The sequence below is a fragment of the Dromaius novaehollandiae genome, chromosome 5 (assembly GCF_036370855.1).
Source record: "Dromaius novaehollandiae isolate bDroNov1 chromosome 5, bDroNov1.hap1, whole genome shotgun sequence".
In the NCBI taxonomy this organism is placed as follows: domain Eukaryota; kingdom Metazoa; phylum Chordata; class Aves; order Casuariiformes; family Dromaiidae; genus Dromaius; species Dromaius novaehollandiae.
Window position 1 is genome coordinate 25,448,890 of NC_088102.1, and position 12,516 is coordinate 25,461,405.

At 45.4% G+C, this 12,516-nt stretch overlaps 1 protein-coding gene across 11 annotated transcripts in view; it reads right to left on the reverse strand.

Annotated features, from left to right (window-relative positions):
* ADCK1 (aarF domain containing kinase 1) overlaps positions 1-12,516 on the reverse strand; it is an 88,716-nt gene that overhangs the window by 23,377 nt on the left and 52,823 nt on the right. For 9 of the 11 annotated variants that reach the window (XM_064512248.1, XM_064512244.1, XM_064512241.1 and 6 more), the window contains 3 exons: positions 7,489-7,647; positions 3,798-3,956; positions 342-458 (listed from right to left, as the gene is read on the reverse strand). In XM_064512248.1, coding sequence (XP_064368318.1) covers positions 342-458; positions 3,798-3,956; positions 7,489-7,647 — 435 coding nt within the window. The remainder of the gene's footprint in view (positions 1-341; positions 459-3,797; positions 3,957-7,488; positions 7,648-12,516) is intronic. The other 2 variants (XM_064512246.1, XM_064512243.1) reach the window with 1 other exon arrangement.

A 12,516-nucleotide genomic window follows, 5' to 3' on the forward strand; every position in this document is an offset into this window, starting at 1 on the left:
AGGAGATGGACAAGGAGAATCAGAAGCGAAAACTGTTCTTTCAGGACACCGGGAACTGCCATCTTGGAGCAAACCATGGGTGTATGTAATATAAGGGCACTGCCATCACTCACGGTCTGTCTCCTTGAAGATCTGTCCAGCTCTGCAATTTTACAGGAGAGCCTTCCCCAAAAGAGGTTATGTACTTAAGCACGAGAACTGAGAGCTCTGAGATTGACTGCTCTGTTCATATCTGCATGTGCTCCCCTTTCTGCCCCTTCCTGCCCTGTCAGCCTCAGTGTCCAAATGAGAGTTGCGCTGCCCGCCCTGCATGCCCAGTTCAGAGACGGCTCAGAAACTACCTCATTGACATTGATGCCATTCCTTTTCATGTAGGCCCTGTCGTTCACCTGTCCCCCTTCCATAAACTCCATGAGGAGTACACGCCTTGTCGAGAGCTCCCAGTAGATCCTGGGGACCTGAAACAGGAAAACAAGGTATAGGTCAAAAAACAGGTTGGGAAACGAAGGAGAATACATCACAGACAACCCAGGAAAACTGTAAAAAGGAGCATTCTGAAAGAGGTGGAAGTGAGGACTTGTCTTTTTCTTGAGGAAACCACACCTATTGGTGCTGAAGCCTGCAGGCCTCTACCCTAAAAGAGCAGCAGTATGTGCAGAGAAAACACACCGACACAACAGCTGCAAGAATTGTGCTCATGCAACATCTCAGGCCCCACTTTACAAGACTTTGACCACTTCTCACTTCCACTGAGGTCTGAGAGCTTTCTTAGGTGCTCTGCAGCTCCTGTAGCTGGGCTGTTTAACTAGTACCCATTGGAAGTTTCTGAATCATCCACTCAGCTCCTTTAGACAGGAACCACATCTCCTGTTTGCTATGCACAGGGCCCACTTACACAGCTCTAAAAATGATAAGCTATAGTCATAAATTGTATCTCAGCAGTGCTCCTTGGAACACAAACGCTTTTGAGCTGACAAACCCTGCGTACTTAGGCCATCTGCAATTGAATTGGGAGAAAAATCAAGTGTCACAAATAAGGGGCTTGTCATAGAAACCCTGGGAGACCCTTAAGTATCTTATTGCCAATGTGACACAGTAACAAGTATAAAATGTCAAAGCACTTTTCATTCAATCTGCAGTAAATCAAGCTGAGTGAGGTATAAGTAACAGGCCCAGTGTCACAGAGAGAGGCAGTGATGCAGCTTAAGAGAAGCCTTAACCCAGGCTGGCTTCCTCTTTTTCAGCCTGTCTCCAGCCAAATTCTTTCTGTGCTGAAGTTCATTCCATCAATGGAGTCATTTTGCTAAAGTTCCTTTTTGATGTTCCTCACATCATGGTGCTGACAGATCTCCCAAGCTGTCCAGATTTATCTTCACTCATCGCTGAAGCCACACATGTACACATTACCAAGGATCTAAGGGAGCTCCAGCAATACCCATTAATGTGGCCTGGCACAGCATACACACATTTTGGATCCTGGGAAGAGACAGCCAGCTGTGCAGCCCACTCTCCTCACTCAATTTGGCCATGGACTCAGGATTCACATTTTGCAAGGGTCCAGCATATTGGGGCAGGTCAGGAAGAGGTAAAGGATGTTGTCCATCTAGTGCAACCAAAGCCAGGGGAACCAGCCAGGCCACTGTAGGTCTCACAACTCCACAACAAGCTGCATTTGTTTTATATTCTGATTGTAACTCCTGACAGTGTCTCAGCCCCTTACAGCTCCACAAACTGTCTGCCACCCCTGCTGTTCCTGTCCTAGAGAGACCATTTTCCCAATGCATCTCACTTCTACCTTGTCACACACATGCCACTTTAGACCAAAGACTCCTTTGCTGATCAGTTCCTATGGCCCTCAGTCCTGCCATTCAACACTCCAGCACGCTTTGCATATTAACCTGTGAAGACTTTGATGCCAAGGATCTGCTGTGTGCAAGCGGGATTCAGTTACCTGCAGCTTTCCCAGCTGATCTGGATTTCCAGTTTTTGCAAAGTTAGATGGGCGAGAAATCAAACCAACTCCAAAACTCACAGTTCCCCAGCCCTTTTAGCTCCTGTGGACTGCCTCCTAGACTTGCTGATCCCTGCTGCTGTAGATCATTTCAGCTGACACTCATTCCTGTCTCAAGATTTACAGGGGCAAGTCAGTGGGCTTATAAAGCACTGTACATGCTCTTGGAGATGCTTCTCTCACCCACAGACGAATTCTTTGGTGATTTTTTTTAATTACTCACAGATGTTTGGCTGCAATGCAAGTGCATGGAAACAATTTATCTCTGGCTTTAAAAGCTCAACTGGGTTCACAGCACAAAATCCACTTCTCAGCTTTCTTGCGTGTTTAGGAAAATTAATGATACAAGCGCCCAATTCTTCCGTTGCCTTTGGGTGATGAACGTGTCTCTGAATTGGCAGGTCAGACAGGGGAATCCATTATTTAGCCATCTCAAGCCATTTGTTATTGTTACACATATTGATATCATGATAGCTCCTTAACCCAGCAAGGAAGTGATTGGCCGTCTCCATGGGGATTTACTTCACAGTATCCAAGTCACAGCTGCAATGGATACAGCTCTCCAAGGTGCATCATTTTTGATAAGCATCCATTCAACAGAATCATTGACCTTTGGCTTTCTGTTGCCCTGCTGGCCTTTAGCCATCTGTGTTTATGGAAAGGCCACTGGTGCCACTGGGCTCCAAAAGGACTGTCCCAGACCTGGAGGTAGGTGACAGAGATTTATGACCCTAGCATGGAGGATCCAAGGAGAAAAGCGATGCATCAGCCTGCAAAGTCTACCGAAAACTCATCTGATTTCAGACATCTCTCACTTTCAGCTTGGGACTTTTGCATAAACAGAAGTTGAAAATGTCATTTTCATGTGTGAATGAAGGAGGATACATAGGAGGGTGCATTTTTTGCTGCCTTTGTGTATGTGCAAACACAGTTATGTCAGTCACTGTGCCAACAGCAGTGTGTGTGCTTGATCATACTTGTGTATTTCCAGAATGCACACAGTGGAGGTTTGCGCCTGTTGTGAGTATGTCAGCAAAGGACATGCATGTGTGAGTTTGAAGCTGTGCATACATACTGCAGAGAAGGCAATGTGTACACATGTAGTTGTACTTGAGACATTTGTCAGTGAACTCTGGCAGTGTGTGACAGGGGAGGTGGGCAAGTCTATCAGTTGGGGAAGATCACAATATGGATGCAACTGAGTTTGTGTATGAGGGTAACATGAATGCATTATGGATGGTGGATGCACATGCAAGATGTGTACTTACTTCCAGAGCGAGAACATGCTTTTTTTTGCAGGAGGGAAGATTTTTAGGAATATACTTTCTCCTGAAATATACTGAAACACTGTGCCAAATCCTACTTCGCATAATCAGCTCCAGTCCAGCTTTTCTATTTTATGCCCATTTCTTGCCCTCAGTTGAGATAAAACCCAGGAAAAGGTACTATCACATGGCTCAGCAAAGAATGGCAAATTCACAGGACTCTGGACAAGGTCAGAAACAGTGTCTGGGGAAATGAGTAGCAGGCTTAAGAAACTGCTGGCCCCAAGCCACCACTCCTTATCCAATACATGGTGCTTACACTAGGGAGCAGACAAGGAGACAGGCATGTCTCAGAGCAGTTTCTGGCCCATAACAGCAGAGCAGTCTAGAATGAACAGCATGAATGGACTGAACCTCACTCTTCCTCTGTTTGGTTCTTTCAGGTGATGAATAAGGTGCATCAGGAGCATAAAGTGAGAAGATTAATGCACATACATACACAGGAACATGTGTTCTCTCACCTTTAGGAAATCAAAGTTCTTGAGCATATGAGCTACCTTCTCAGCATTTCTGCCCTCATTGAGGAAATCCAACTCCAGAGGCAGATTCTTCTTAGCTTCTTCCACCAGCCACATGAACTCAAAATCTGGAAAGATCTGCTTCACAACCAAGAGGAGAACCTGACATCAAGGAAAGAGATGGTTAGCCACATCCTAGCTCCAAAGCCATGCAGCTATACACAGTGCTGTGCTGGCATCTATACAAGGCAGACACTGTTTAGGTAGGGCCATTCCATGTAACTTGAAGACAAAAAAATCCCCCAATCTGTACCCCAAGAGCTTGTAGGATTCCTGCAGCATCATGATAAAACACATGGTACTATGCCTTGCTCTTGCAATACAATTTTTGGCTTGCCTCTCCACACAGACACATCCAGGAGGTAACTGGTGGAACAGACACCAAAACGCAGTGCTGGCAGCCCAGCTGCCTAGTGCCTTGAAATGATAGAAAAAGCCCTGGAGAAAAGAGGATGCCGAGGGCATGGCCCAAGAGCAACTCTCTTCTGTGTCTCTAACTCCTGTAATTCAATAAGTCACTGTTTGATTTCATTCGAATAGCCTTCGAATAGCATGGAAGGGAAGATCTAAAACAAGGCTTGTCACCATTATATTACTTCTTCCACTGATGAGCAAGAATTTTGCTAGCACAGGAAAATCCACTGAGCAGTTCAGAGAAGACAGTAAGGTTCAGCTACAGGTAGAAAGCTCTGGACCCTTGAAAGACACTTCTGATGCGGGCAGAAAGCCAGCTGCCCTTCAGTGTGACTCATAGCCATCCTCGGCTGCCCTGAGTGGTGTTGTCTAAATATGGAAATGTGGCACTGTGCTGCTTTCACCTGGCACCCTCTTTTCCTTAAAGGCTTTAGACATTCAGCCCAACAGGGTCTTGAGAAGCCCAGCTGAAAAGTTCAGAGAAATATTTCTTTACAGCAGCATTTAATAAAGGGGTAGGTGATGGGCAATCCTTCCTGGAGAAAATCAAGATTATGTGATTGGATGACATAATCAAAGCTGCACAGCAGCCAAACATGCCTTCTGTTCAAATGAAGGGCCAGATTCTCCATTGGTGTCACAAACATGCACTGGCTGAAAATTTGGATCACATCTTATGGAAAATAATTATTTTTTTTAACTAATCGAGTCATAAAACAAGAATAAAACTTCCATTTGAAAATGAAAACAGTCTTGTCTGTGTGTGCTCCTAGACAGCTTCTCTTTCTAAGTCGCCACCTTTGAGATGGGGATTCCTGCACGGCAGGGGGAACATTTAAAACACACACAGAGAAAGCTGTTATCATTGAAATGTATGACAAAAAATAAATTCATGAACCATCACTGCCTCCTGTTCAGCTATGTGAAAACATTTATTCTCCACCCCATCTCTACTTCTCTTATCTAAATGTCAGTTCCAAACCCAATGTTACTTTAAAAGTGTAATCACCAGGTTCCAGACACTATTGAATGATTTTTCTCCTATTATATCTAGAGCCATAAATCCTTTCAAATTTAAGTCACGCAAATGAAATGTAACCAGCAATTTTCATGAACATGTATGTAAACTTTGTAGGGCTGCAGGATTATTTCGTTAGTGCTTGATGTGAGAAAATTCATACATTTTTTCTGCTTTCTTTAAATGTTCTTTTGAATCAATTTGCCAAATTCGACATCAGCAGAGACATAGTTAATGACTATTTGGCCTGCCCCTTTTCTGACATCTGTCTAAAACATTGTCCTGAAAAAAGTATTGATATAAGAAGAGCAGGGAGGGATCTCTCTCTAGATTTATTGGGTGCTGGCTTAATTTTTAAGGAGTCAGCACTGATGCTATGAAACCTCAGGTAAAATGAGGAATTTTCCATCTAGCTTTTCCCATTCAGATTCCTTCCCACTAGTGTGTAAAGATGACCACTTCAATCAATAATTACATTAACCCCCTACCTAGTTGGAATGTCTGTCTGGTTCTTAAAGGACCAGAACCTCAGTGGACATAATCTGGTTCTAAATGCAGCCTACACAAAATAGCACCACACAAGGATACAACAATGCATGTAAGCCAACGCTCCACAAGAGACCTTTTAAAAACAAGAGAGCATGTGTCACTTTCTGCTATCTTGTCCTGAGCAAGACTGAATGATGCCAAAAGCCTGCTGAGAACTGCTGTGCATGTGACAATGTGTGTGACGACAAAGCAAACTCATCACACAGACCACCACAATCAGTCCTGGAAAGGACCTGAATCAAATCCAAAACTACAGCTGCACCCAGAGCCAGTTCAGTTATCTATTGACAAATCAGAATTGAAACAGCAATGTTACCAGGATATCTTTGCTGAACCCCAAAATGTATTTGACTACTGATTCAAAATAACTGATGTGCTCTAGGAGGGAATCCCTCAGTACTGGGATTGCTTGTACCTGACAAGGTCTACAGTGTAGTGTCATGTCATCGCTTCCCCCCACCACACCGGCACAAACCCCTGGGATGCTGTCCTGCTTTGCAGACTAGCCAGGATTGCTCAGAGCAAGTAGTTTTAGTGGCCTAAAGAAGTTCTACCTATGTGCTCCTCTGAGAGCGGGCTGGCAGGATCTTTGATATCTCTATCTCCTGTGATAGAGAGCTGTGTTTCATTGCATCAGCAGTACCCTGTAAATGCTTATCAGACCTCCTGAGCTTGATCTTCCCCTCTTCAATCCCATGGACATTCTTGTCTGCCAACAGATGTGCATATTACTGTACATTGGTGCTATACATAAGGCTACAGGCTTACTAAGAGGGCTAAAAGCTTTACAATTTACAGACGTAATACTTGTCCCCTCCTCCACCTCATCCCAATCTCTCTTTCCTGTTCCCTGCCCCTGCCAATGCAGGGCAGTGCTAAAGCTTTTCTCCAGTTCCTCCCTCCCATGTGCTAGATTTCAGAAGTTTGGGAGAAGCTACAGCATTGCCCTGGGAACATGAGTGGTACCCACCATCCAGGATAGGAACAGAAGACAGGCACTGAAACTTTTTCCCAGCTGAATCACTCATTTGTTTGTCTGTCTCTGTCACATGACCCTCTCCATATTTCAGTGTTCTTTTTTCCAGCATGAATCATCTCAGCATTAAGGAATTGATCAAGAACCAGAACGGAATCACAGCAACTTCAGCTGCTGCTGAATCCATATTGGAACTAAACTGAAAAATGTGATGATTGCGGAGAACAATTTTTGCTCGGTAACACAGACCTGACTGCAAGGGGAGCTGAGACCAACTAAATCCAACAGTTAATGGGCATACAGCCCGTGGAGAGACCTCAGGACTCAATCCATAATTTTTAAGTCTCACGTGGACTTACTCTTATGTCTCTCATATTTATTTGTCTGTCCTGCCCTTCTTCACTCTCACCCTCTCGCTTTCTTGTCTCTTCACTCCTGCAGCTCTCCATTCCAGTCTCTCCAATCACACATCACTCCCTCACTGCAAACCTCGCCAATTTTCTTTATCATTCTTGTAAGCCAGCATTTATCTCTGTGGAGGTTTCAAGGCTACAGGATCCAGGTCACTGTGCCCAGATGTCAATGTTATTATGCCTGCTTACACCATGGGTGAATGTGACCCCTGACATCTCTGCACAGCAACTGCTCTGTAAGACAAAGTATTCAGGTAGTTTTACCTCCATCAGCAAAATATCCTTGGAGCTCTGAGCTTGGACCTTTGGGTGCTGGACTTTCACTGCCACTGTCCTTCCATCCTGCAGCACTGCCTTGTGGACCTGGGCTAGTGATGCTGCTCCCAAGGGAGCGTCCTCAAAACTCGCAAAGAGCTCTTTGATCTGTCAGGAGAAGAAAAAGAGGTGTCAGCTTGGGGTCCCAGAGACCGTCCTAAGGAAACCTCTACTCAAAGGCCAGGGACAACACATGCCAAAGCTGGGCAGGCGCAGCCCTTCCATTCTTCCTCTGTCCCCCTCCCTGAGCTTTGTCATTGCTTGGCCTCCCAGTGAAGCCTGTCACACAGGGAAGTGCCCTTGGAGATATTGTGCTTACAGAAATCTGTGTCAGAGTCCCAACAGCACATTTCATCTGAGACGTGACGCAGCCAGGTTGCATGTGAGTGGCCCCTCCAGGCTTCCCTGAAGCCCGGTGGAGCAGTTACGGTTAGTATCCCTGGCCAACAGCTGACCCTTTCGATGCAATTCTATGGCACATTTTTAATGCCACCCACCATCACCTCCTGAACACCTGACAGTGCATATTCCCCTGCAGTATAGCATCAGCCAGCTCACATGGTGAAAGCCATGACTGGGAGTGGTGGTGACGGCTGGATTGTCTGGGGGGTATCTAGAATTGCAGTTTCCACTTCTAGAGACTTGACCTGAACATGTTTCATGTGATGGGCTTTCTCACTCCTTGAATGAAGGTAACCAGGGCACTCAGCTCAGAAAAAGCACCAGCTGGATACAAGAAAGCACTCTGTGAGCAGGAGAGGGAAGCATTAGCAGCCCTGGGCGTGAAACTCAGGACTAGACTATACAGAAAACTGTAGATCAGGAAGCAGATTCATCACAGGGATGCCCAGGGAACAAAACCTAGGTAGGCCTGAGAGAGCTGATGGGACATGGGCAAAGGCCTGTCTGCCCTGCATAATGCAGCACCCCACTAAGGATCCTGCATGCAGTACCAGGCAGTTTGGGTCCTGGGAACACTATAACCACAGCAGTGTGATACCACCCCAGCTGATGAGCCAGGCCTCTCAGCACAGCTAATTAGCTCAGAGGCAGTGCCAACAGGGCAATGTTGCTTTGGACAGAGAGCTAGTGCACATAACACTACCCGGGGGGATTTCTGTTTTGTTCCCCAGAGCATGGTGCAGGCAAGCTCTGATGTAGCCAGAAGAGGCAGCAAGGGGAACCTGTCCCACCCTTCTCCCTCAGCAGTATCAATTTCGGGGGAGCAGTTGAGAAGCCTGTAATTTATGCAGCAACAAAAAAGAAAGTCAGTCAGTGCATTTTTATAACCTGCTTTTTAAAAGGTAATTAAAGATACGAGCTGCAGCAAGCTAGTAATTAAACATGAATAAAGCCCTTCTAAGCTGAGCCTTCATGCAAAGTGTTAAACAAATATTCTTTTTGCTGAAAGGGAGGAAAAACGCTATACAAGGAGCAACCCGTTCCCTCCTGCAGCTGCCAAGGACTGAGCTCCCTCCTACTCCACCCTACCCCTTCCCTCCTAGTCCCTTCCACAGGAGACTATTACTAGCAACAAACTGGAGCATTCACAGCAATTAGATTCCAACAGAGACTCAGCTGCCTCCAGTAATTCACTAGGAAGGTGCCTTTTATTTATTTATTTAATTCCATTTGGTCCTGGCGGCAAAATCATTAAGTAAAACAACTGCATTTAAAGACGACTAGTTATGTGTTTTTTAATTACAGCAGGTCCATGATTCAAACCTATTGACATTCCTGTCTCAAGACAAAAAAAATCAAGGTTTTTCTCTCTCCCCATTCTCTCTTTCTTTCGTTTTTTTTCAGTTCACTTGATTTGGAGATTCTGTTTTCAGATTAGTATAAAGAAACATTTATAGGATGATAGATGGTTCAGAGGACACGTGCTCAAGACACAGGGACTTTTACCTTCAGGTGATGTTTGTCTGTCAGATAAAGAGAGAACCTGTTAAAGGGAAGGGCCTTAAGGTGGCCAGGAGCATGCCAAGCTACAAGATTCCGTAAGTAAAGAGAATATGCAAACAGAGAACTTGCCACATGAGATCAAACTGGGGGTCTCTTCATCTCCTCCACTACCCTACATCCTCATTTTATAGGGCAGGTCTGTAGAGACTAGCATACCGGCCAAAATTACTAGACTACCTGTTGCAAGGGTCGTAACCTCCTCCAGTGATTAAAGCATGGGGTTGGGAGTTCAGTAGCCTGAATTCTGTGTAAGGCACATTTGTGGTAAGACAGCATATAAATGGGATAAAATTCCACCTGCTCTGTGATTTCAAAAGCTTTTAATTGCCTACACTGTCAATCCAACCATTTTCACCAGCACTGAATGCATGCAGGGGAAAAAAAAAAAAGGTTGCACATATTACTTCTGGCAGGAATAATATATACAATACTCTTTTGTGGCTAAGCTTGCTCAGGAAACATGATTTGGGAAAAGTTGTCTCTTGAAAGTCTCTTAGGCAGACGGATTTCGTTTTAAAACTTGTTAATCAGGACAAGAAAGCTGGGATAGCAGTCATGTCAACTGGAGCCAGTCCAGTGGTCCTGCTGGAATTCAAGGGGGGATTTGTGCACACCCACAGGCTCCAGGCTAGGGCAGTAAGCGCAAGGACTGCAACAAGGCCAGAGAATTGATGGCCACTCTAGGAGCAGAAAGATAGAGTGCGCATATGGGGGAGGGAGCATATCACAGCCAGGACATTACGTGAGCAGGTGTGAGGCTGAGATAAAGCAGCAGCACGATTACCACTGGGCTCCAGGACCCCCACTTAGCAAATTGTTCTCATTCATTATGAAACTGTGCTTTTGCAGCAAGCTGGAGGCAGCTAGTGCTCCTGCCAGTGTGAGGGTTGGTCAGGCCATGTGTCCCAGAGAGGCAAAAGTGAGTAAGAAACAGTCTGACGTGGAAGCAGCCTGCCCTGTGGCAAGGGAGTGAGCCAGGCCCCCCACACTGCCTGCCGGAGAGCGGGGGTCCAAGCCTTCCTTCCCAAGGGGAGGTTGCTGTACCCATTTCAAACAGGAGTTTGGAGCTCTTGGAGGAATCCTTCAAGACAGCAGGCTGAGCCTCCTATGGCTCACAGGCATCCAGCTAATAAGCACCCCCAACAAAAACTGCATCCGTCACTTCTGGGATGGATAATTAGCAAGCAAAGGTCAGGGGCAGTCTCAGAGCCCACCTGATGTAGAACTTAAGGGACTCCCATACTTCTTTCAGGCCACAGTTGGTCTCAGAGGGCCTTATCAAAGTGGCTGTTACCATCTGTAATCCTGGCAGGAGATGAAATAAGCCCAGTTTCCAGGCAGGTTTAATAAAGGTTTACAAGAGAGAAAGTGAACTTTAGGGTTGCTCTTTCAAATGAGCTGGACAGCCAGCTGCAGATTTACAGCTGCACAGGTGAGCAGTGTCCCCGGACGTGGTGGTTTCCCTCATTAGCCTTCTGTTTATCCAGATCCCCATCGGGCATGTGCTCAACCAGCAAATGCAAGTGTCATTGTACTTCAGTGGCTGGAAAAACAGTCCTGGTTGTTTAATTCTAAAGTATGAGGCTCTTTTAATTTAAAATATGCAAAATCTTTTCATGATTGTTGGTATTAGTATTCACACCTCAGGGAGCAGATATAAAAGCTCTTCCAGGATCTAGGTAGACACTTAGTATTTGTTTGTGCCGAGGTTGCATCTAGAGACCCTCGTTAAGCCTGGAGTGCCATTGTACGAGGTGCATAGCCACCGTGGGCCCCACACACACTCATGTATCCCCAGTGTCCCTGGTTTTCACCAAGAGGCCTTCTCACATGTTAAAGTGCCTTCCCAAAGCACACACTGTTCTGCTCGAGTTTTGTGGAGCACACTAGCTCTTAGAGATGTTGCAGTGCCAAGCATCAGAATGCCTCAGTATATTTGAGGATCCTGTGTTTAAACATGTAGGAAATTATGGGACATCAATTGGATTTAAGCTCCTAAATCAAAGTCATTTCTGAAAGCATTGCCTTATGTGACCTGCCTGGCATGTTCTGAGGAGTCTTTGGCAGAGCTGGGATTTTACCCAGATATCCTGAATAGGCTGGAGCCTGGTGTCTTCATCTCCAAACCAGACATGTTAAATATGCACATTTTGCTAGTCAATTTCCTTCGCAATATACTGCCTCTTAATCCCAGCCTTTTTATATGCATGTGCAAATGATCGAATTCCAGCGTGGTTCTCCAGGCCCTTTACACGGTGCAGCCAGAATGAGGCCACTACAGGGATGAAATAAGAATACTTTGCATTTATGGGTCCTATCCAGAAGGTTTCCAACAGCACCCAGGAGGGTGTTGAAAATTCTGTTTTTCCACATCCACTTACAGAGAACCTTCCCCCAACTCTGCCAAGCTGAACCAGTCCAGTACAGATGGGTCACTGAGGACATTTTCAAATGTTCAATATTTCCCAGGGGAAGAGAGTCCTTCACCAAAGCATTCCAAGAGTGCCTTCAAATGTTTTCAAGGACTTCAAAGGACTCTTCAGCCTGGAAAGAGAGACAACGAGGAGGGAATGTCACAGAGATCTATAAAATCACTTCTGCCACAGAGAATGTGATTGGGAATGCTCAATCACTCCATAGAAGCATTCAGGAGCAGCAAATTGTCTATTAGCACACAAAATTAGCAGGTAGGAGGGTTAAAACAAGCAAAACAAAATATTTTTTTCCACACACTAATTAAGCTGTGGAACTCATTGCCACAGGATGTTGTGAATGCCAGAAGTGTGGGCGGATTCAAAAAGCAATTAGACAAATCAATGAAGAAAAGCCATCACAAGTTATTAAACACCAAGATACAATCTCTGGCTCAGGAAATCTCTAATGCTCAGATCAATGGAAGCTGGAAGATCATACCAGGGAAAGTCTGCCATGCTTTTACAGCACTTGCCTCTCAGCCAGTGCTGGCTACAGTTGGAGACATAGTAGGCTTCAGCTTTTGATCTTATCAGTACA